At 33.3% G+C, this 26,014-nt stretch overlaps 4 protein-coding genes across 4 annotated transcripts; 3 read left to right on the top strand and 1 right to left on the bottom strand.

The window, feature by feature from the left end:
* The first annotated feature begins 379 nt into the window (after positions 1 to 379).
* On the top strand, positions 380 to 5,208 carry LOC122590625 (protein BREAST CANCER SUSCEPTIBILITY 1 homolog). The gene is made up of 14 exons (XM_043762807.1): positions 380 to 469; positions 555 to 608; positions 705 to 775; positions 933 to 1,040; positions 1,605 to 2,092; positions 2,379 to 2,465; positions 2,575 to 3,414; positions 3,493 to 3,593; positions 3,668 to 3,854; positions 3,938 to 4,038; positions 4,116 to 4,239; positions 4,317 to 4,482; positions 4,577 to 4,695; positions 4,795 to 5,208. The coding sequence occupies exons 1-14, from the start codon at positions 405 to 407 to the stop codon at positions 5,113 to 5,115; spliced, it is 2,832 nt and encodes a 943-aa protein (XP_043618742.1). The 5' UTR covers positions 380 to 404; the 3' UTR covers positions 5,116 to 5,208.
* A 62-nt stretch (positions 5,209 to 5,270) lies between these two features.
* On the bottom strand, positions 5,271 to 6,598 carry LOC122590626. Its single transcript, XM_043762808.1, has 2 exons — positions 6,313 to 6,598; positions 5,271 to 6,210 (listed from the first exon to the last, which is right to left on the bottom strand). Exons 1-2 carry the CDS (start codon positions 6,395 to 6,397, stop codon positions 5,387 to 5,389), a joined length of 909 nt encoding a protein of 302 aa, XP_043618743.1. The 5' UTR covers positions 6,398 to 6,598; the 3' UTR covers positions 5,271 to 5,386.
* Positions 6,599 to 7,355: 757 nt separating this feature from the next.
* On the top strand, positions 7,356 to 12,214 carry LOC122590503 (putative F-box/LRR-repeat protein 23). The gene is made up of 2 exons (XM_043762704.1): positions 7,356 to 7,667; positions 11,383 to 12,214. Exons 1-2 carry the CDS (start codon positions 7,393 to 7,395, stop codon positions 11,987 to 11,989), a joined length of 882 nt encoding a protein of 293 aa, XP_043618639.1. The 5' UTR covers positions 7,356 to 7,392; the 3' UTR covers positions 11,990 to 12,214.
* Positions 12,215 to 23,965: 11,751 nt separating this feature from the next.
* LOC122593072 (protein kinase PINOID) lies at positions 23,966 to 26,014 on the top strand. Its single transcript, XM_043765416.1, has 2 exons — positions 23,966 to 24,605; positions 25,022 to 26,014. The coding sequence occupies exons 1-2, from the start codon at positions 24,037 to 24,039 to the stop codon at positions 25,815 to 25,817; spliced, it is 1,365 nt and encodes a 454-aa protein (XP_043621351.1). The 5' UTR covers positions 23,966 to 24,036; the 3' UTR covers positions 25,818 to 26,014.

The raw sequence follows: 26,014 nt of genomic DNA, 5'->3' as shown, positions 1-26,014 counted from the left end.
TTTTATCTTATCTGTTTTGTTATTATATAATTTAAAAGTAAACAATAGCTTTATGAAAAAAAAAAAATCAAAACAATTTTAATAAATAACTTAACGATTCAAGGCGTTTTAATTACTCGCATCAAACTATTTTGTTTAGTTATTAAATACGAGTAATAAAATATATAACAAGATAAGATAACAAAATAAGACAAAATATTTGTGTGTATGAAGCTTTCGTTGGAATCCATCCCATCCAATAATTTGAATTTGACATTCGCTAATTTGGGGGGCGGGAAACCCCAATTTATAAAATGCTCCCGCGATACCTTTCAATTTTCAAACTCCAAATTCACCTTCAATTCACAGATCCACTCCACACCCTCATAATAATATTCCTTCCAAAATTTCACCGCACACACCAAATGGAGACCAATTCATCATCACCACATCTCCAACGAATGGCTGAAGAACTCAAATGCCCCATCTGGTATTTTATTGCTTTATTTATTTATTTTTTTAGTATTTATCAATGTATCTAATCTAATTATGTATTATTATGTTTGATTTCGTAGTTTAAGTCTTCTGAAATCTGCTGTTTCGCTTCCGTGTAACCACCTCTTTTGCAAGTAAGTCGTTTTTATCTATTTCATTCACTTCTATCATCTAATCAAAGAAATATATAATTATTCATATGTATATGTTTTATGATTTTGTATATACAGTGTATGTATTGATAAATCGATGAAGTCCGATTCAACATGTCCTGTTTGCAAAATTCCATATCGCCGAAGAGGTATTTATCTTGTCAGATCTATAATTATAATTTATTAAAATTTAACATATAAAGTGTGCTACAGTAATATTCATTATTATACTATAATTGTGAAATTTATACAAGGACATGTACCTATTTGTTTTTATTTTTTAAAAAATATTTATGTTTTCTATAGAGGTTCGTCCGGCACCACACATGGATACTCTGGTGAACATTTTCAAGAGCATGGAAGTTTCTTCTGGTCTTCACATACTTGGCACTCAATCGGAACGCCAACCATCGGGTATTGTTTCCGCTTTTAAATGTTATACATAGGGCATGGAACAATATTAGTTTGAATATTTTTCTTGTTTATAAATTACTTGTTGAATGCCAAATCCTCTTAAGCTAAAGGGGTCCAGTCTTGAAAGAAAAAGCTGGCCCATTTGCTGGTCCAATGTGTTTCGACTTATGATCAACACTAAAAGCCTGTAAATTTCAACTTGAGAGCGTTTTAAGCGGTATATAACTTGCATCATTTTACATGATGATAAAGTCGATGAATTTGTCAATCTGGTATACGTTGTTAGGTGATTCAGATATTTTAACATGCCTTGTAGTATTTGTTACGACTTTGTTTTGAACTCTGTGACTATTTTTTGGTATGATCAAACACAAAATTTTGTAACGAGTAGAATGAATTTCTGGTGAAATTCAGTAAATAGAAATTAAATGAACCACTTCTATTCTGAATAGAGGCGTTTCTTTCCTCTAGACATTGGCTAAAAATGGCAAACCTCAAATTATGTAGAGGCACAATTTACCTCGACTTTGTTGAGACTTTTTTGTTTTTCCTTTGGATGTTTAGGTCACGAAATCCAAGTAGAAAATGAGATTGTTGATAAAAGCAAGAAAACCAGCAAAGCTTGCAATGGAACAACAAAATCACAGAATCAGAGAAAAATTAAAGTAAAAACCTTGAAAGAATCGTTAAAGAAGCTAAAAAGATGTAATTCAGATATTGAGAGACCGTCTTTTCCCACAAAGAAAAGGATCCAGGTGCCACTGCATCATCCCCAAGAGACGCCAACAAGGCCTGCAAATTCTGAAGGTGGGACTGAGCTTTTTAAAGATAAAGTTCAAGTTAATGTCTCCGAACCAGAAGGCACATCCCACTTGCATGAAAATGGAGAAAGGTTGTTTACCCCTTTCTTTTGGCTGAGAAATGAGGAAGATGCTGAAAACCCAACACAACTTACACCTTTAGATCCTGTAAGTGATTCACCTCAGGATGGTCCATGCTTCAGCGATATCAAGGATTCTGAAGATGATCCTTCTTGTCACGTGACTTCGAAGGTATTGAAACTGTTAAGTAATAATTATTGTTATATTGATTTATCTCTATGACCATTTATTTTTAATAGTGTATATTGATCTTATACCCTTATTTTTCTATTATAGTAAAGTTCTGAAGTTTGTCATAAACTATCTAAGTAACTCCTTGAACTGTTAATGAACTTGCTAATATCTTCCACGGATGTCTTTGTTTTCAGCTAATTCAATGATAGTGTTTAACTAAGGTGAATTACAGAAATTATTAGTATAAGTACTCAGAGTGTTCTGATCGTGTTCATCATTACAGGATGTCAACATGTTTGACAGTGAAATGTTTGAATGGACACAAAGACCTTGCTCTCCTGAGCTCTGTGCAACTCCAATGAAGATGCAGGTATTGTTATGCTATTGCATGCTAACTCAAAAATTCACACATGCTATGTTTATTTACCCCTCTTTCATAAGTAATAATCATGTCACCGATATATGGAATTGGGTCACAGGATAAAGAATCTGATGGCAGAGTCCAATTGTGTGAAAATGAGAACGCAGAGAACTTGAATGTAAAGCAGGGTACTGATAAGTTCGAAGTTGTTCTGCCTGCTTTATCCTCTCTTCAAACAATAGAGGCTGACCGTGACCCTAAAGTCAAAGGGTCTAATAAGAGAACTAAAAAGACTGAACAAAGCATTCAAAAAAAGAGAGTTAAGAGAGATGCAGGTAAAGTTGTTGGAATCTGTACCGTGTCACTGAAAGCCAATCAAGATAAAGGCAGCAACACTAGTGAGATGGTGAAACCTAAGAAACAGAATCATGGGAGAGGCAAGAGGGTTCCTGTTGATAGTTCATCTGGTGAGGCTTTGATATTAAATAATGAAACTGCATTTGATGGAGAAGGTAGTGGCAACAATAAAAGTTTGAACAGAAAGGAAACCACTAATCAGCAGCTTAGTAGTGGAATTAGAAGGTTGAAAAAAGATGATCCAAGAAATAGTGATGATAGAGTAACTAAAATCAACAATACTTTCAACCTCGTGTTGCCCAATGGGACTTTAACTGTTGATAGTGAGATAAAAGCTCATGCTTGCAGAAAACAAATTGAAAAAGGTCATGTTCCAAAGGGATTGAAAACTTCTAAAAAGGTGAAATTTTCTAGAAATGAAAGCTCAAAGGTTAAATCAGTTGATGACATTCCACCAACTTCAGAAAAAGTAGCTACAAGGACCAGGCAACCCTTGGGAGACTCCAATCCTACATTGAAGTCAAGTACAATGTTCTTACACATATGTGACAATTTGTCTAATATGTGTTGTGCTTTCTGCCAGTCGACAGAAGAATCAAATGTATGTGTTCTTTTGGTATCCTTTCAAGTACAAATTGCTTTGCATGTCAGACTCAAATTAGAAGCATATGTAATGCAGATTTCTGGATGCATTTCACACTATTTAAAAGGAAGGCCTATAACTTTGGATCATGAAGATGTACAGAGTGCCATACATGCACATAGGAACTGCACAGAATGGTCAGTATGTGGAAACAGGAAATATCATTGTACTCTTTCTTTTGTTTAGAGACTGAACTTTAACTTATATGCAGGGCTCCTAATGTGTACTTTGAAGATGATATTGCCATCAACATAGAAGCAGAATTGGCCAGAAGCAAGAGAATTAAGTGTTCATGCTGTGGATTAAAGGGGGCAGCTCTTGGTTGTTATGAAAAGAGTTGTCGTAAGAGCTTTCATTTCACTTGTGCGAAGTTAACACCACAATGCCGATGGGATGATGTATGTATCAAAATCTTCTGTTTAGAGTTGAAAAACTTATATGGTAAACATTGTTTAATTCTATTTATGCTCCTATTCTCTAGGATAATTTTGTCATGTTATGTCCGCTTCATGCCTTGCATAAGCTGCCCAATGAAAAATGTGGTTCTCAACCAAAAGAGAAAAAGAATTGTGCTCCAAAAAGGTATAAAGTTATTTTGCCTAATGAGCTCTTTGCACTTAGAAATATTCTAATATTTGTTGTTGGATTTAATGCAACAGACAAGCTGCTGTTAAACCTTCTCAAGTTCTTGGTGATACAGTCACCGCGACTTCTCGTTGGGATTCACATGGACTATTCACAAAAGTTGTTCTTTGTTGTTCTGCTCTTACAAATATTGAGAAGGTAAGAAAATATCTTTGTATATAGAAATTGAATTGAATATCATGTTTTTACTCACTAGCATGCTAACTATGGTACAGGAAACAATTGTAAAGTTTGAGAAGTTATCTGGAGTTACAGTATTGAAAATATGGGATTCCAGGGTTACCCATGTTGTTGCATCTGTGGATGGGAATGGAGCATGCAGAAGAACCCTCAAATATCTGATGGGTATAATAGAGGGGAAGTGGATTCTCAATATTGAATGTAAGCATGCTTCTGAAAACTTGTATCCACATATCAGCTATTAAGATCATATGATAACTATTTTCTGAAACCTTCTTCATTTTATATGTTAAAGGGATTAAGGCTTGCATGGAGGTCAAGAAACCTGTTGACGAACAGCTTTATGAAATTAAACTTGACATTCATGGATTCAAGGGTGGACCTGAACTTGGCCGGTCTAGGTTCCTGAACAAGGTTATTTTCTTTCTAAATTCTGTTTAAAGTTTTTTGTTTTATTAAGTACTACCCTTTCTGTTCCAGTATTGTATATCTAACTTTGTGATTATTTTGCAGGAACCAAGACTATTTTATGGTTTGAAGTTCTACTTTAGTGGAGATTTTGTGGCTTCTTACAAGGGATACTTACATGACCTTCTAACAGCTGCTGGAGGTACAGTTCTGCATAGGAAGCCAATACCAATAAAAGGTGAACAACAATTTATAATTTACAGCCTTGAGCTTCCTGTTAACTTAAAAGCAAATGAGGAAAATCTGATTCTAAGTCGAAGAAAGTCTGAGGCAGAAGCTCTGGCAAAATCAAGTGGTGCTGTAGTTGTAAGCAACTCTTGGGTTTTGAACTCCATTGGCTCCTGCAAGTTGCTAAATCATGCCTAGATAATTACCACTTGGTTACTAATTTCTGATGAATTTAATGTATAAAATAAGTTTATGTTAGAACTTAATATATCAACAAATTTGAAAGACGTATATGTTTGTTTCTTCTGTTTCAACTTAATTTTGTGCTAGTCATTAAAAAAAAAAAGAATAAGTTAGTTTTCATGTTATACTTTACAAGAGACAGTACACGGACTACAAAACTGATCATTCTCTTTACAAACCTTACAAGTGATTCTCTTTTATTGAATACATGTTTCTACGGTATTGTCTATGAATGTATATCTGTATTTTTAACAGGTTCACCACCTTTTTTGCCCTGCTTTTTTTCATTCAGCTCAAAACACTTGAACATGTGCTCTATTTCCATAATTCCTTCTTCGATATCTACAATTTCATCACTTTCTGATGTCGCATGCTGTCTATAGTTTCGAATCTTTTCTAAACTTCCGCTAACTTTGACTCCCATTTCTTCCATTGTTGCCTGCATTATCATATTCTCTTCATGCATTTCTTTTAACTTTCTCTTCATAGACCTATATCCATCTAACGACTTCAGAAGCTGCTTTGAAAGGGACTTGTTACGGTCTTGTAGTTCAACGGCTCCTTGTGTTTCTTTCTCTTTCTCTCCATCTTTATGCACTTCCACACATTCCTGCACTTTTTCCAATAACGTCTCGTTTTGTGCTTTAAGGTCGTTTATATGTTCCTCCATTTCTGCCAATTCATGTGCTTTTTTTGCCAATTCTCCCATCATTATTTCCTTTTCTTTTCCCAAACCTGAACACATGATCTCAAGACTCTTGCGTGCAGCCACATTTGCATTAAGCTCTCTTTTTAGATTCTCTTTCTCATCAAGCACCATTGACTCGCTTAGCCGTCTATCCTTTGGGCTCTGAATAGGACTCATCCTTGCCAAATCAGCTTTTTTGGTTCCAAAAGATTGACATTTTTGAATCCTGGTCCGAACCATGTCAAGAATGGTCATCATTCCAGCCACCCTTAACATCCTTCTTCCATCGTTTCTTTGCGTTTTGCATGCATCTTTGTGGTCTTGAATTAATTTCAACAATAACTTCACATTTGCAGCAACACCTAATAATATTGCATACCATACCAAACAAAAACACAAAAAATGACAACATTTTTATCCGTATTAATAATGAAAAAGGATGAAACAAAAACGAAATTGTTTACCTTCTAAAGCAGCATCATCATAACAATTTGTATGTGTTGATGTTGCAATTACTTCTGGAGGTCTTTTTTCCCTAAACTTACTCATATCAAAAAATGATTAAAAAACAAAATGATAAAATTAATATAATCAAAGGTATGATGGTGATCTGAGAAAGGATAAGAGAAATGAAGAGAGGGGTGAGATTAAAATATTTTTTCCCTCTCTTTTATATATTTCTTCCAATTTCTCAAAGATCAGCCTAAGCCTTTCCTTGTCTTTTTAGAAAATGTTTTTGTTGCTTTTTTGTTTTTTTAATGTTAGTTAAGGATGATGATGTTTGAATTCAATGACTTCTGTGGTGTCAATAGTCTCATTGGATAATGGTTGGTTAATGGTGCATGTTTTTTCCTACTTCATTGCTCTTTCTTTGACTTTTTCTCTTTTTGACTTCCCTACGAATCTCTTTTTGATACAACTACATATATCCTCTATTCTATTTATAACAATCAAGCATGTCATTAGATCCATTTATATGTTAACAATCCGGATCTGTCGGATATGGGGTTTGGGTCAACCCATATACAAGTATAAGTATATAACCAATAAATAATTTGCAATAGGTTAAATGACAAGCAGTTTTGTAGAGGTGTAATCGAATCAGGTTACTCGAAATTTGACTCGTAACAAATTGAAATTGATACAGACTTAGTTGAGTCAAGCTCGATATTCATATATCATACTACTGCGGTCCTAAATTTAGTGAACTAACAAAAGTGAGTACCGGTCCCGGTTTAACTTAGAGATTTGGTATCACTTTCCGGTACATACATTGCAGCATTAGAACGGTATCGGAACATAATGTTGCTCACGGACACGAAAAATCTTAGAATACAACAACTTAGTTTCTTTTCAAAGGACTTTAAAAACAATACACGAAAGTCTAGGGTCAGTTTTGCATCTCACTCTATCAAAATAGAAAAGCAATAATCTACATATGTAACCTCTCATTGTAAAAAAAAAAAAAAAAAAAACACTGGAAAAAAATATGGCGTCGACTTCCGCCGCAGACGACGGCGGACATAACACCAAACTGGCTAGAGATGCCACATGAACTGATGTCAGTTATACTTCAAAAACTAGGTGTGGTAGAGATACTAAACAACGCACAAAAAGTATGCACATATTGGCGCATAGTTTGTAAGGATCCGGCGATGTGGAAAGTGATAAATTTTCCCCCAGATTGTCTTGAATTAAATGATTGGGATATGCTCCTGAATCTATATAAACAGGCGGTTTTTCGGAGCTCTGGTGAATTAATTGATATTAAACTCGAGTCTCTTTGCAACGATGATTTACTCGATTTTATTTCTCAACGGTACGCTCGCTCTCTATCTCTCTTTGTGTATATATATAGGGTAACACTCCGTTGATAACCCTTTTAAAATAAGAACGGTGAGAACACTTAAAAACATCATTTTGATGCATTAAAAGTCCATAAAACTAACAAAGTGCTTATCTAATTATCATTACTTAAGTGTTTAACAACAAATTGATCCGTCAAAATCGAAAAAATCACCATTTTTTTTGTGCATCCATCTTGGATGCATATTAACAAAAAACGAGATTTTTTCGATTTTGACGGATGAATATGTTGTTAAACACTTAAATAATAATAATTAGTTATGCACTATGTCAGTTTTATGGACTTTTAATGCATCAAAATGTAGTTTCTAAGTGTTCTCATTTTAATTTCGTTCTCATTTGATTGTCACCCGATATATGTGTGTGTGTGTTGATTATTACTATAATTATATAAGATTTTTAATGCGAATAGATTTTAGAGGAATATTGTAGGGAAAGGTTGGGATGCGAATAGGAAGGGGGGATTGAAGGTGTTATTACTACCTACCTTTTGTAAAGTGATGCACCTAATTTCAGGTGCATCATGAAAGAGCATGAAACAAGATTGAAAATACACAAACTGTCATTTGTTGGAATAATTTAAGATTGAACGTTTGCCTAAACCCCTCGATTGTTTCAATAGAGAGATTTTTCAAATAATATGACTCACTTTGGATACACTAGGGTAATATATGATGTACGGATGTGCTTGCTTAACTGACATTATTTACATATAAACAAGTTATACATGTATTCTACTTTAGCTTACCAACATTCAAATGCTTTAGACGCGGATATAACCTGAATGAATTGCGCACTCACTTAAATAAGCAGTAGAATAGTGGATGTTAAATTGTTAATTAATCAACATTTCCCAAACTGACAATTTTCCGAGAAGTCCCTAGTTACTGAAAAAATGTAGTGATTGGGGAAGCACTTTATAGAGATAAGATATGATTTGATATGGTATGTTTTGGGTTGGCATGCACATGAATAAGTGTAAGGTTACATGCTCGATTTACTACTGTTACTATTGGTTCGAGTGTTCGACAGATGATTGGAAGATATTAATACTGACTGAATAGCTACTGTTTTGCTCTACAACTTACACCCACGCCCTGGGGAAGCCTTTGTGCCCTGTGTCTTTATACATTTTTCGCTCAAAAACTGTTGTCACTTTTTTATTTGTCATAATTGATTTATGATTAAGGTTATATCATTATATGAGCGTCCTATTACATTGTTTTGATATTATGATACTCTTTACGGCTGTTGAAACATGAGAGTAATTTAGTTAATAGAAGATCAGTAAGTATAGGTTGATGTTGTAAAAGTATACCTAGAATGGTGTCAGCCTTATATGATGAAAATAGATCGGTAGTACCCGGAATGGTGTCAGCGTTTTATGATGAAAATAGATCAGTATTGAAATTCCTGCAAAATGGGTACATTATAAGCCTTTTGGGATTCTTCAATTTGGAGCATAAACATATAATTAGCACAAACTGTCACATTATAGGACTAATATATTCTTCAAGGGGTTTGGTTAAAAACGTTAAAGTATCAACACAATTAACCCAGAGTTACCGGATAGGTGGACTGGTGGAGATTCACCTAAGGTACCTAGTATGTGGTCTTACAATCGTGTCAATCAATTTCCAAGTGTTTTACACGTTGTTGGGAATGTTGGTTTCCAGAGATATGCATGGTGAATTGGTGATCTTATTAATTCAGTAGTATCTGTATTGGAAGCCCCAACTCTTGTGCCATATGGTGAACCCAACTTGATTCCTAAGTGGTATTCATGATGTCATCTATACATCATACGTCATGACAATTCATTTTATAGACAAATGCTAAGCAATTCTGCTGAAAAGCGTCTAATGCCTAAAAGAATCGAGAAAACTCAAACTCTTGGAGTAACCATAACCTTTGGAGGTTGCCACATAATGACATAAAAGTTGAAAACCGAGGGTATTGGAACCTAGACTCTAAGAAGGCAAAGTAAACTGAAACAAAGTATTTTTAAGTATGAAGCTGTAACACCTAAGGCGTCCAATTGGTTGTGCTGGACTACCATATAATATTAGCTTGTGCTTCTAAGGCTTAACAAGACATAGCTCAGATGAAAACTGATCTCAATTGCCATTCCCCTTTATTAGTCGCCCTTTCTAGCACTAGACTGACGTTTCTCATTTAAGTTTTCCTACTTTCTGTAAGATAAAAAAAGGACAATGATGCACTTATATGGCTAGCATGTAATTTAGTACTATACAATAAACTCTATATATATAGTATGGTCTCATATATTTAGGATTTACAAATAATTTAAAGATCATTAAGGAAAACGACATGGTAGGGTAGTTAATCTTATGAAACTGTTAGCAGTTAGAATGTCTCAAAAAATTGTGCCAAACTTTAAGATATGTCAGTGTGCACAACCTCAGATTGATATCTAGCTTTTGCATAGTCCATTTTATCAAAAAATATGTGTGCAAGATAAGTCAGGGGATATTCCACTTTTTTTAACGAGATTTATATCAACATTTGGAAATTTATTTCTTATTATTTTGTGCTTGAAGAGCATTAATCATATAAAGGCAGTGTTGTAAATATCAGCCGATATCTCGGTATCGGGATCGGCTGCTTCGATTCCACCCCGATATTTCAAAATATCCAGTCTCCCTACCTCGCCGATATCACCCCGATATTTCAAAAAATCCAGTCTCCCTACCTAGCCGATTCGATTCCGATCCACGAGTTCTACCACCTTGTATAAAGTTGGGTTTTTCACAACGACATAACTAAAAATACATATAACAAAAGCTTCAGCTCTGTGTTTCAATGGGATTCTACATATGGCTATCAAATATCCGGAATTATCCACTCACTCAACTAAGAAGCAGATGATGTGATGTCAAAAGACCAACGTGTGTCAAGTAACGGAGATGTCTGATAGTCTTGAAATCCTGTTAAATGTAGTGATTGGGAAAGAAAGCTGTAGAGATAGAATACTATATGGTAAAGTTCCTGATTCAGTACCACCTAGAAATGCTACGGTATTGGAAAATTCTTAAAAGGGATATGTAGAAAATGGACATATATAAGGATTCAAAATTATCACACGAGAGCACATGTACTGAGGAATAAAGAAAGGCAAAAAGCCCACTGCTATAGCCTTATAAACTTCTGCTCTAGTAATAAAACCAGAGAAATATGCAAGGCCCAATGCTCCTAAAATTTTTAATATCCGTAAGGGAATTTAAACCCAAATTAACAACGGATGAGGTTTTTCTGTTATCCTGGGGAGGCAAGTGTGTTGACTCTAGTGTGCGGAGCCTAAACCAGGGTATTCAGGCTGTTCCAATTCCGAACCCTTTCGTTGGGCACCAGTAAGAAGTTACCCAAGAGATTTAAACATGAGGCCTCTTGTTGTGATCACATCAAGTCCCCTCATGAATAGGCCACGTTAAAGTAACTGGTTGATTATGTGTTATTTTCTTTAGTTGGTGTAGGTCTGTGTATTACTCTGTTTAGTTTGAATGTGCACTTTGACTTTATCATTTTTCTTCACAGTAAATTTGTTCTAGCAACCCTTGGTGTTTAAAGATGTATAAAAACAACTGAAAGTTACAAAGGAACATAAAATTTAATCGGTTCTTTTTGTCTATTGATCATCTTCTGCACAGCTCAAGTAAGCTAAAATGTCTAAGCCTTTCAAGCTGCTATGCTGTTACAAGTAGTGGGTTGAGTCACGCAGCCAAAAGGCTACCACATTTGGAGCAACTTCACCTTTTCTATACCTCTATTGATGCAGAAGACATTGAAGTGATTGGAACCAATTGTCCTCAGCTGAAATCTTTCAAATTGAACAAAGAGTTCAGACGCCCACATATCGAATGTGATGGTGATGCCCTTGCCATTGCTAATGCCATGCCTGAGTTACGCCATTTGCAGCTTTTTGGTAATAAAATGACCAATGCAGGTCTCGAAGCCATTTTGCATGGCTGCCCTCACCTCGAATTTCTTGATGTACGTCGGTGTTTTAACCTCGATCTTGGTGGGAGCTTAGGAAAACTATGCATGGAACGAATTAGATTTTTTATGTGCCCTAATGACCCAACAGAAAACTGTGGGTTTAATCCTCGAGCTCATGCGTATGATGATTTTGATGATATGTATTCATCTGGGAATTCTGATGTGGATGAATTTTCCGGGGATGATTCATATAACGACTATGAATTCTCCGATGGTAGTGTCATTTCTGAAGAGGATGATTATGATTACTACGATTGAAAACGGGGCTTTGTTGGTTAACCGAATTCATTACCGGCAAATAAATCTATCGTGTTAGTAATGCTTACGTCTTTGGGTGGTTGTATTGGTTTGATACGTGTGACGTTTGCAACCCCGCTAAGTGTTAGTTGGTCTGGAGATTATATATTTATATGCACAGATATTTCTCTAGGTGTGTTCGTAATTCAGGTCAAGGGAAATATCAGTCCCTTTCTTTTATTCCAATTAATTTGATCTATAATTATATAATCATTTTACTTGTTTGGGATCGGGTTTATTCGGGTCTAGTCAGTAAATTGAAGAAGCATTGTATTGTTCATCATCCTTTTTTTTTAAGAAGTATGTACTGGTGAATAACTCAGTCCAGATAACTCATATCCAAATCCAAATAAGAACTATATTATGGTATTAAGGTAATCCGAATAACATTGCAATAATCCCGTACAGTGTTTTGATCTGGCAATTAAGGTAATCTGAGAAACTTCATGTATCTCCAATGAATTAATATCGGCCTAAACTAGTATGCTTGTTATGATTAAAGTTCTCTTGCGAATAACGATCTTGCTTTTGTTCATGGATATATTTAGTTCTTGGTTGATTTGAAGTAAGAAGAACTTTTGCAAGTCAAACTTGAAGGGAATTCCTGTTTATACTTGACTAGTTTTTTGTTACAAAAATTTGGATCGTGAAGGCATATGTCATATGTGATCTTGGGATTTAGCCTTGAGTCGCTAAAGTGATCTTGGGCATATGTCATCGTGAAGCCATTTTTCAGTGATGCCAACATGACTTAAATAGACCGATTAATTGATTTATGACATACATCCTTGCAAGCCTTTCTCATACAATTAGTTCATCTTATTCACCAGGCTTGTTTGTTTTGAATGTTGAGGTAGCCTTTTTAAATAAGTTTTTTGTAATGTCATACGGAGTAGTTTTAAAACCGAAGGGCCTTGCATTTGAGATGACTTATCATCCAAAAAGGTTGTAGATTATGTATTTGGTCATCTTAAATATATGTCTAAAATATAGTGTCGATATATGACCGATTAAATGTTAAATGTTAAGATTAAAAGAGATAATGAAATTCATTTTTCAACACCAATTTTTTAGTCATGTCTGAGAAAATTAGTATAAATTACTCGTATGAGAAAATTTATGCAAAATATATCTTTTTTTTAATGATTATCAAAACAAATTTTCTTTTCAAATATTATCGCAAATAAAATCATTATAGCAATTTTTCCAATGTATTTTTAATGGGTAAAGCTTATCCGTTTTAAAAGTATATATAAGTTTTTTTTAATCACAAATTATTTTTTTTTTGAACAGCATTAAGTTTATTAATAATAAATTGCTTTGACAAGACGCCTAGGCAATAAACCAGCTACTACAAATTACAATAAAAATAATGGGCTCGTCACCCATAATGACCATGGGATACTAGATTTCTTATCACGGTTAGAGATCCAATAATATGAAATAGAAACAATAGAGTGAAATACAACATTACACGAGTCGCCAATCTCCCGGTGAATCACATGATTTACGGTGTTTCCACAACGACCACCACCATGCGAAACAAATAGCTTCCAAAATTCTTTTAAACTTGAACGGGAAAAGAGAGTCATGAATCCATTCTAGTATCGATTTTGGGTTAGCAATAACAATGTCAATCCGTGTTCGTATGCTTATGAGTTGTGCCAGTTCATTAAAAAACATACAAGACGAAAAGAGATGTTGGATTGATTCAACCTGGTATGGGCATAGTGGGCAAGAGATATCATCAATGTCTAGTCCTTTGAGGCTGAGATTTAATCGAGATGGGAGACGATCCCTCAAAAGATGCCACACAAAAATGTTAACTTTTTTAGGTACTAAAGAATTCCAACTTGTCTTAAGTGGCTCACATGGGAGCAGAGCACGTTCAAGACAAAGTCGAAATTGACGAATAGAGAAGGATGTATTACCTAGAACATTCCAAGTCCAAGAGTCAGTCTTATCTATAAGTTGAATAGATTGAATCAATGAAGTTAAATCGGCAAGCTGTGTTGCTTTAGCCCCATCGCGAATGTTCCTGCGCCATAACCAAGACCATTCGCCATTATTCCACCTATTACTAATAAGGGCCTGTTTGTTTGTCTCCATAGCATAAAGTCTCGGGAACCTGCTAGAAAAGGCCTCATTCCCCATCCAAATATCAGTCCAAAAACGGGTTGACTCACCATTGCCTAACCGCCTAGCGATAACATTTGCAGGAACGGAGGACAAGGCATGGAATTCTTTGAATGAAGAACAAATCGAATCCCATATACCACTGTTTTTAGCCTTGAAATTCATAAGACACTCTCGGCCATGAACTGCCATAATTATATTGACCCAAAAATTATTCGTAGACGAAAGAGCCCGCCATCTCCATTTATAAAGAAGTGCGAGATTAAGCCCATATAGACTGCCAATGCCCAAACCTCCAACCTCTTTAGAAGCTAATGCTAATTTCCATTTAATCCACGCCATCTTGTGACAATCATCCGTACTTCCCCAAAAGAAATTGGATCTCAACGACTCAAGTTTGCTATCCACCTTCTTTGGAAGTTTAAAGAGGGAAAGATAGTAAATTCCAAGGAAAACCCAAAACTGATGAAATGAGAGTGGACCTACCACCTATAGAAAGAAGTTTTGCATTCCATACCGATAACCTCTTCTTGAAGTTTAACACCAAACTGTCCCACTCTTTGATTTTCCTCATAGATCGGCCAATTGGAATTCCTAGATAGGAGAAAGGAAATGAACCTGGTTTGTACCAAAATCGTTCGGCCGTAAAGGCAACTTCATCACTTTTCACGCCAATACCAAAGATTGATGACTTATGAAAATTAATTTTGAGGCCCGAAATAGTGTAAAAGAAATTTAAGGCTAGCTGGATAGTATCAAGATTTGTCGTTGACCATTCACCCAATAAAATTACATCATCAACATACAATAGATGCGAGATCGAAAGATGATTAATTTAATTAATGCTTACGAAACTTTTTAATCTAAAGTATAATATTACGACATATCAGATATTTAAGAAATATTTTAGTACTATTAAGTATACACTGGATTTCAATCAGCCGGTATAAGAAAAAAATTACATATTGACCTCAGGTGAGAGTGTAAAGATTTGAATTACTTTCTTTTGTAATCGAACTAAAAGATATGAGTATATGACTAACTGACAGAGTAATTTTAAGCAAATCTATATATCATAATCAAGGAGATAACTTGCTTAATGGCGAGAGATCAAATTGTTTAATAGTCAGCAAACAAATTCATGAGTTCCACCCAAGTATGATAACAGATAATATGATCTTATTTTTATAACAACTTGGTCAACCTGTAAAATATATACTAAATTAAGTTGTTTAATGAAGACTAATGATTCATAATGACAATATAAATCAAATACTGTATTAGTTTTCAATGATTAATAAATTATTTATTTATAGTATATAGTTCGGAGTATTATTATTATTTCCTGTCATGTGTTAGAAAACTGTCTATCATAAAAAAAAAAAAAATATATAAATACTTAAGATTAAAAAATTAAACGACAAAAATAAATATATTAATAACTAGTTGAAAATAGTAAAATTGGGTGCAGAAGCATCGCTGAACGTCTTTGGGGACATTTTATTTATTTTTTGATTCATCCAACAAAATCCTAAATAAAATATTTGTAGATTTCAACTCTTTATATTTTATTTGTTGATTTAACTTCATTCAATATTTGGTAGTGTATTCTTCTATAGATCTTGTATATAGTAAGTATGACGATCATGATTTTAATATTTTCTTTTTTATCATCATTTTGTATATATATATATATATATATATATAACTTTTAAGCAAATACCTTATGTAGTACACTCGTGCAAGGAGTAACGAAGAAATGTACGAGTAATTTATCTAGTAAATGAAAATTTACAATATACAGATTTCAATTAACGATCTCTATCAAGTAAGATAACTTTATATTGTCTGATAATATATAGTTGTTGTTCCTTCTTCGATCCATTACCGTCATCTTTATTATATATTTAAGTTTTTGTAAATATTGACACTTAAAAAGCTGAATTGACTTATAAATATGATAAATGATATGCAAAAACTTGAATGGAAATCTAAATAAATAAAGGGAAATGATTTAGCAAACCCCATAAATAAAATATAAATAAAGGGAAATGATTTTTTACAACAGAATCTAACCATTCACTATAAAAATATAAATTTTAATGTAAATACAAATATTGTTGTAAATCTCTAAATATTAATGATTTTTTCATAAATAAATACAATACAAGTTTTTGTGTGGTGTGGGGACATAGTAAAAGAAAAGATTCGATGTGTATAGGCATAGGGTGGTAAACTGGAAATTGGTTGATGTGACAACAGATTTTGTCCGTTTGTCCACCCATCTATACACCGAGAATATTGCCACCATGCCCCCTCTACTTTTCTATTTTATTCCATTCTTTCGAGTGATGGAGATATATGGTGATCACGGCCATAAGAACTTAATAATATTTTTAAAAGTCTATAGTTTTAGTACTCCATCCGTTCTATTTTAGTTGTTATGTTGACTAACTTTAATCGTAAATAACTTTATTTTTGTCATGTAACACTTGATATAAAATATATAAATGGATTGAGTTTTTAATGTATTTTTGTCTATATAAGTTTCATCAACTAACATATAGTACAAACAAAATTATTTACGGTTAAAGTTAGTCAATATGACAACTAAAATAAGACGGAGGGAGTACTATTTTAAAGTATTTACTTAGTTTAAAGATAATTGGCAATCCCAAACTGACATAAGTTAGTTTTGTAATATAATTTTTATGTTTGTTAATATCATAAAATCCTAGAAATCCTGACTTCGATCCTTACTTCATTTTATTTATTCAAAGTGTAATTTAACAATACTCTATCACTATCTTTCATTTTATTAAATTTATTAAAAAAGGATATTGCTAGTTATTTGATGAATTTCTCATAACTACGTTTTTCTCATAGGGAATTTTAGCTATAGTTGAAAGATCACATTAACCATTTAACAATACTCCATCACTATCTTTAATTTTATTAATAAAGGATGTTGCTAGTTGTTTGATGAATTTAACAATTTTTATCATAGTGTATTTAGCTATAGATGAAAAATCATTTTATTTTTAGAGTAATTCACAAATCTTAATAAAATTTTATGAAAGTGATGTCAATTACAACTTTGCAATGCTAAATTAACAACTTAGCAGATATCGTTTGTCCTTTTTCATGAAATCTACCTCAAATACAACGTAAGATGTTGAATCACTGAAGTAGAGCACTCAATGGGCTCATGTGGCCCCAAAAATATCATGTCATGTTTTGTATTAATATTGATGCTTGCTTATTTTCTTATCAAGTTATCAATCATATAATCATGGCACATTATAAAGGAAATAACAAATTGTATAAAAAATATTTGATACTCCGATTATACAGATTGTGTAGTGTTGTTGGTAAAAAAAATTTCAATTATGTATACAAACAACCTAAAAGCTTAAAAATTTGATATATGGATTCTACTAAGTTTATTTCCTGATCTTATCCATTAATTATTCCAAATGCCATCATCTAATTATTAAGTTGACCTTTAGGCACATGAGTTAGGTCGATTTATCATTATCTATATTTAATTATTGATTACTCGTAAGAAAAATGATGAATTGACCTAAAAATGTGCCAAAGTCAGCCTAAAAGCCTAAAAACTAAGTCTTTATTTTAATCTTATCAATTGATTCTTTCAAATGTCATCATCTAATAATTAGGTTGATCTTTACGGATATGAGTTTGATTGATTTATCATTATCCATTTATTGTTATTATTATTATTATTATTATTATATAACAATGTATGGAGTATGAACATAGACTAAAAAGAACACCATAATTGTCAATACATGCACAAGTCAACAATCAAAGGACGGGGCTTGAAGCTAGTGACAAGAAACGAATAAACATAAAAGTCATGGTTCAAGCTTATTCACATTATTACTAGTCTAGATAGGTTACGTTTATCAATAAAAATGAAAAATAAATATCTCCCAATTAACACAAAAATGGTAAAAAAAAAAAAAAAAGAAAAGAAAAAAAGTAACTAATATAAGTTAAACAAAAAGTAAAAATCTTGTAGGTATTACCCAATTCTGTAATTATTGACACTCAAAAGAGTAAGGAACTATTACAGGTTTTGTGAGAATTCAAACAATAAGTCGAAAGTCGAAACAATACTTTAATACTCGTATTGTTTATATTTCTACGAGCATAATACCCGCACGTTGCGGCGAAATTTTGTTTTAGGAGTGACAATTTGTTATAAGGGTAGATATACGGTAATTCAGTGTCGTAGTGTACGGAGGACCATTTTGAGAACCATATATATAGTGAAAGGGATTTTTTGGAAGAAAAAAAAAGTATGCTTAAATTTTTAAGACATATTATAAATAAAACTTCAAAATGTTTTATAAGGAGTATAAATATAGATGTATAGGTTAAGCAGATACACATGTCCACAAAGTTACGGATGGAAATGATTTGTTTTTTTTGAATATATATAACTTTTGCGCACAGGATGTTTTGTATTGTCTTTAATTCAATGACTTGAAAAATAGGAGTACGCATTAATGAATTCTAGCCAACAACTTGACTTGGTCAACGAACATCTTTACAGTGTCGAATATATAAGGTTATCTTTCACTACGTTGAAAAATTGTCAAAAGAGGACTTTCAATATGGAAGCACATATATTGATGTAATTGTGATCTAGTGATAAAAAGTTATGTCTTTCTCATAAAATTAAACGTCTTATTTTAAAATCTTATTTTAAGCAAACATGTTTGAGGTGATAAAAATTGGTAAAATAATAACTTGGATTGGGTACTGTTATATATAAATTAAAATATGGCTCGCTACTCCCGGATAATACGAACAAATATATTGCTCCGATTACTTGTTACGAAATTATTATTGTTACTGTGAATTTCAAGATACTTCTTGGATCACTTTTAAGCTATGAAATATTTATATTTCAACAAAGGAAAAGGGGAATTATTTGTTAATTTTTATATCGAAACTACAATACACACGAAACAAAGATAATTAGTGTTGGAAAAGTTCCAATAGTTTCTAACATCATCCTTTAAGAAATATTTATGCAATATAATATTATCTCTACAAACATTTTATATAATCTCTCTTATATATCCTATCCAAATTTACATATATTGTAAGATCCCACAAACTGCTCAATAAACAAAGTTGGTTAATTGTTTATAGTTAGAAAGAAAAATAATTCCCACAAAGGAGAGTACAAGATCCCTTGAGTTCTAAAGTGAGATTTCCCATTTGCATCAATATTTAGTGTGTAGCTTATACTTCATATTTTATTTGCTATTTTCTTGATTTTGTAGCCAATTATCTTTACTTGTTACTTAGATTTTGGTGTCTATTTGACATAATTGATTTTCAATAGTATAATATTATGCTTTATTTATACAAGTTTAATTATGTAGTTGTTTGCATGTACTAACATCGAACAAAGTAAGGGGTTAAATTTGGTAAAAGAAAACCCGTTAAAAAAGACATATCAATCTAGTAGTACGCAACCTTTAAAACCGTTAAATAATCATAACAATCTAGTGCTTATCATGACTTTGCGATGATACAAAGTTAAATAACTTATGTTATTGGTCACTTATTTCTGGCACTCATTAAATGAGTTTGGTTTCTTTAGGTTACATGTGGTTTAAGTTTGGATGTTTGATGAACATGGACAAGCCAAGTTTAAACACGTATTCATAGTGATTAAGATAATTTACATGCTTAGACTTGAACACTCATAATTAAAATTAAAACAGTAATAAAACGATATAAAAGCTAAAAAGGGGTTTCATGTGAGTCAATAGTAAAACATGTTAGTTGCAAGGTTTTATGGGGCTCAAAATTTTTGGACGATGAACATGAAGATAAATAAACAAATTAAATATTGGGAGGTGGCTTCACTTTTTTGAGGAATTCCAGTTTCTCTCACTTACATGCTACTTTTTGGCTGCCTTTTTCTCGACATTTATTTGTATTCATTACTATATGGACCCGTTTTCTCGTACAAAATGTAACGAGTTTCGTTATATATATGATTAACACATATGGTGTTGATGAAATTTTAAGTCGATATACAAGATTTTGATGTATATTATTAGTTAAGATTTTCAAAATTTATGATAACTTATATGATTGCCCAAATAGGATATAGATATGGTTGTCAATTTTCGTGATCTATTGATATTGTCTTTGAGGTTGATTACATGATTATAAAGTATGCTCATTGAGACAGATTTTCTTTAAGCCTTTATTTTATTTAAGTGACGTATAATTTCTATATAGATAAAACACTGGATGATAGCCCAATGGCCATCAGCCGTTATTCACTCACTCCTAAAGGAATTTTAATTTGTGTTCGAGTTGTGTCAAAAACAAACTTGAAATAATCCAGAAATTATTAAATGATTTCACCTGAACATTAGTCTGGTTATGAGATTAATGGACATTAGATGATACATAAGATCAAAGGCTGCCCATCTAATTACCTTTTTAATTTCTATATAGATAAACAAAATAGCCAAGAAACCTTTTCACTAATACCAAATAAGTGTACATTAAAGGATGTTTTATGATTTTATGAGTTTTAGTATTAACTTTATGCGGGAGTGAAAATGAGTTTTTTAAACCCAACAATGGGTGGGATAGGTTTGAAATGTGTCTAAGGGCGCTCACGACGGTGTGTCCCGGTCGCGTCAAAGCTTGACACCGTTAGTAGCATCGTGTCTACATCTCAACCCTATCCCATACATCGTCAAGATAATAGAAACCAAAACTCATGAAAGACGGCATTGGGGTGTTCTCGAGTTCTTACTTGGACATCTAGGTCAAGATAAAAGGTTAAATCTAACTTAACCAAATACTTCAAATTAACTTCTATATTAAGATTAGCATGTTTCGATTCTTTTTACCAATTGTAACTAAAATGATTGACGTCAATATAGATTTTGGTTGAAACATAATTCAATTTACATCACCTTTATTGTGAATTGCTAACGATATACAGTAGTACTGATTGAATAAGATATATATAACCTTGATAAAAGATTTGCTTATGGGAAACATGGGCCAAACTTGATTGTTGTATCCCAAAAAGTTGTCTTCTTTATATTTTGTATTGGGACCAATGCCTATATATTTAAAGGGTGGTGGCCCTTTTAATAATTCTAACTACGAGTATATAACTATCATTTGGCATTTGCTTCAATATTGTTGACATGTCATTCATGTTCGGTCCACTTCGCCAAAAGCAACCTTCAATTAAATATGACAACGTTGAAGTCACTTTTATTCCACGATATATCAATCAAATTAGTCGGGTAACTTACTAGTGTAGCTAGTTAATTTGGGCTCTATATATAGTGAAGTGATCGATTTCAAACTTCATAACCAATAAAATAAAATAAATTGTTCTAAGCTATACTTTTACTGAAAAGTAAAGTTTGTATAGCGTATTGTGTAAAAGAGTTTGATAATATATATGTCACTATATTAGATATTCACTTGTATTGGGAGCACATAAGATCGATATGTTTTAATGTTTGAGATGCACAATAATCATGTGTATTTTTTTTAAAGACAGCAACGGATAAATGTCTAACATCTCACGCGTGATAATAAAAACAATAAATAAAAAGAAACAAAGAGAGAAACATATGATTGTTTTAAGAATGTCATTAACTGTGATTGTATATGTTCGTGAAATTTATGAACATTAAAGTGATTTGATATATTTGTGCAAAATGTACTGAGTCAATGGAATTCTCTCACGTTCATATGTCATGGTTGGACTTCTTTTGGTATATGGAATCCATATATAGAATAGAATTATTCAACTATATATCGTGCCAAGAGATATTTAACTTATTTCATACATGATTGTAACGTCTATATATACCCAACATTAATGCATACATATGTACACAAGCCCAGGACATCTTCAATTGATCAACAATAAAAGTTCATACAAAACTAGAAATATCAATATACCCTAATAAAAACATACTTTTTAATTAATTAATTAATTAATTAACAATACACGTATCAAGTTTCAAGTACGTTTTGAAAATTGTTATGTGGAGTACCAACTGGCAACCAAGTGGATCACAAAGGGACCAATACATACAGGCGTATTAACAAAGTTATGTTATTTTCACGATAGGTTGTTAATACTCGTGATAATTATTTGTGCCCACATATAGTACCTTTTTGTGTCATTTATAATTTGCGTTTTTGTTAAATAATTAGGCGTCACTATCTACTTGATTGTGAGAAATGCTCAAAATTTAAACGTAATATCAACACATACTTTTGTCCCCTTAGATGTGGCTCTAGTGACCAACTCCAGTGATGCATGGAAGCAACATGTTAATGGCAAAATGATCGACTTGGACCTTAGGCATCCTTTTGAGAAAATCAATATGAGCATTAATACTTGTTTCGAAAAATCTAGTTAGATAAATATATATAAAAAGAGAATGAACTATATAAAGTTTGGAGGGCCTGGGTTGATATTTGTTCAAGTTGTCAAATTGAGCCAATCAAAATGCTATAAACATGACTGAAGCTCCTACAAACATGATTAACGGTTCATCATGAAATAAAGTTAAGTCCTTAATTACTAACTTATTTTTACTGTCACAAAACTTTTACTCAAAGAAACTTCAGAGAGTAAAAACTTGAGATGATATGTTCTCAACCTAGGTTGAAAAAAAAATATATATAATCTAAACCAAACCTCAATAATGAAGAAGAAACTGGGTAGTTTCTTTCTCATTTTTTATCCCGAATATCAGTGTGTGTGAGAGATGAAAATGTCAATAGAACTTAAATAAAAATGTTGCTTCTAAGTTCTACATAATTAATTGAAAATAATCTTTAGAAAGAAACAATATCATTCTACTTTTAAGTCATGTAAAAAGAACCCAAAAGTTATCAATGTGTGTAACTTCTTTTAAATTTTGTTTCAAATAAAATACGTTTACATGAAATACCGATTTTCAACCCAGATACCATAAATTGTTTAAAAAAATACGAGTATATAATAGTATTTTGTCATAATAAGATAAGAACATTTATCTATAATATGATGTTATCACTTTGATTCGGTTACTCTCATATTCATTTCTCGTGTCTAACAGAAAATTAGACTTTTATAATGCCTGTATCAGCATAATTCTATACAGCCTTTATGAGAGCTTATACAAAACAATACACAAACAATTCTTTTGAGAGTATTTCAACTTCCAAAATAATCTTCTCTCGTGTTTAGTTAATTTCTTTCTAGGAACCAGCATCTAGCTAGTACTCGTAGTAAATTTCCCCCATTTCTTCTGATTCATTACGTATATAGGTTTAGGCACATAGACTTAACGGAAGAAGCAACACTCTTCACATTTGCCACGTGCGAACAGGCTGCATTGCTCGTAACTCACGTGCCACGAAGCCTCCTAGACCTCCTACTAATAGTAGTACGTCACCAATTTTAACCCCCTTGAGCACGTGCGACCACTGTTTCCACTCACGTGTCACCTTAATCTCCACACCTTCCATATAAATCCCAAAAAAGTTCACCCCAATTTCCCATCCCCATTCCATTATTATTTCCCTATTTCTCCCTTTTTACTCCCTCCGTACGACGTCGTTTTAAATACAACCTCCCCATTCCTTCCTTTCTCATTTTCATTTCCACCTTCCTCCGAACTATACGGAAAAAACAAAGCAACTATATATATATATATAATTAATTAAACATTATATATCTATAGCTACAATATATATATATATATATAATGTTAGAGTTAATACAAAAAGATAGTCATCTTCATCAGTCAGAACAAGTGAATAATTCAAGCGAAAGCTCAATGAGTAGCAGCGACAGCTGCACGAGCTTCAGCCGGTTATCTTTTGATGCCTTAGAGCTACTCGCACCTTGCCGGCCGTTATACTCGCCGGAAAACAACAAGGTATCAAAGCCACACCGGTCATCGGAATCGTCTTGGCAAGCAATTCGGTCAATGACCTTGAAAAGAAGCAGCAGCGAAGGTTATAACGGCGGCGGTGTTGATCACGGAGGCAATAACGTTTTGAACTTTAGAGATTTTAGCCTTGTACGTCAGATAGGTAGTGGCGATATAGGTAAAGTTTACTTATGCCGATTACGTCATGATGACGAATTGGATAAAAATCGGTTGTGTTATTATGCAATGAAAGTTGTGGACAGAGAGGTTCTGGCTCTGAAGAAGAAAACACAAAGAGCGGCGACGGAGAAGAAGATATTGAATATGCTTGATCATCCGTTTTTGCCGTCTCTTTATGCGCAGTTCGAAGCCTCGCATTTTTCGTGTGTTGTAATGGAATATTGCTCCGGTGGTGATTTGCATTCTTTACGCCATAAACAGCCTCGCAAACGCTTCTCCCTTTCCGCCGCAAGGTCGTATTTTCATTTCTTCGATCTAGCTAGTACTACTCTTAATTAGTTAATTTCGTGATTTAAAATTAAAATATATATAAAAGTAATTAATTATTTGAAACAACACCAATGGTGTGACTGTTGTGATTAATTACTTAAATATAAGTAACTTCTGTTATGTCTTCTTTTGCTTGTTTCTATATTGAATTTTCCTGATTTGTTCACTAGTCATTTGTGTGAAAACTTCAAAACAAATTTTGGACTCAACCGATTATTTTAAGATATATGCTACTTTTTGACTTTTCTTTGGCCTGTGAATTTTGTTTTGCTATTAATGGAGGCTTCTTTTGATCATCAAAACCAAAGTTGCTAGATCTAGGATTTTAATTAATTTATTACTTGTAGTTTTTTATTAATGTATATTTTGGTGAATCCAGGTTTTATGCTGCTGAGGTATTGGTAGCTCTAGAGTATCTACATATGCTTGGAGTTATATACAGAGACTTAAAGCCTGAAAACGTATTGGTCAGATCAGACGGTCACATCATGCTCACTGATTTTGACCTATCCTTATGCTCTGATGCCATCCCAGCCGTTCAATCTCATCAATCTCTTTCCTCATCACCAGATCATCCTACTACTGCTACTGTTCCTTCATCACCCCTGCCACGTCAGCCATCTCTCCACCCCTTCTCTTGTCTACCGAGCCAACTATTCAGGTCAAAGAAAGTCCAGTCATTTTCCGCCAACCGTTTGTTCGTGGCGGAACCGGTGACCGCGAGGTCATGTTCTTTTGTCGGGACGCATGAATACGTGGCGCCTGAAGTGGCGTCCGGGAATTCACATGGCAATGCTGTTGACTGGTGGGCGTTGGGGATATTTATATATGAGATGGTTTATGGTTGTACGCCTTTTGCAGGTGTAACAAATGAAGCCACATTGCGTAACATTGTCAAGAAACGACTTATGTTTCCATCTGTGTCCGTCTCATCGCGTGAGACGCAAGTGCGCGATTTGATATCTAAATTGTTGGATAAGGATCCTGAAAGCCGATTCGGCTCTAAACGAGGAGCCGCGGATATTAAGACCCACCCGTTTTTTCACGGGTTGAATTTTGCGTTGATTCGGTCATCAACGCCCCCGTTCATCCCTAGACATCAAAAGACGTCTTCGATGACGAATTCGTCTAGGTACTTTGGTGGGTCGACGACTACGTCGTTTGATTTCTTTTGATTAGTTAATCTGTGTGACTAATTGATGACACGAAGTTGTAAATATAAAAATACCATATAGGTGTAGGTCTGTTTTTGCTAATCAAGAATGGATTATTACCACCCTTCTTTTAACTTTTACTAGTAGTAAAAAAGTAAGATGTCTAGTGATGTTGGAATCACGTCAATTCTATGATTAGCTACTTTAATTTTCATTCA

Source organism: Erigeron canadensis, chromosome 3, assembly GCF_010389155.1.
Source record: "Erigeron canadensis isolate Cc75 chromosome 3, C_canadensis_v1, whole genome shotgun sequence".
Taxonomy (NCBI): Eukaryota; Viridiplantae; Streptophyta; class Magnoliopsida; order Asterales; family Asteraceae; genus Erigeron; species Erigeron canadensis.
Note: the sequence above shows the minus strand (reverse complement) of the source record. Positions and strands in the feature narration are given on the sequence as shown.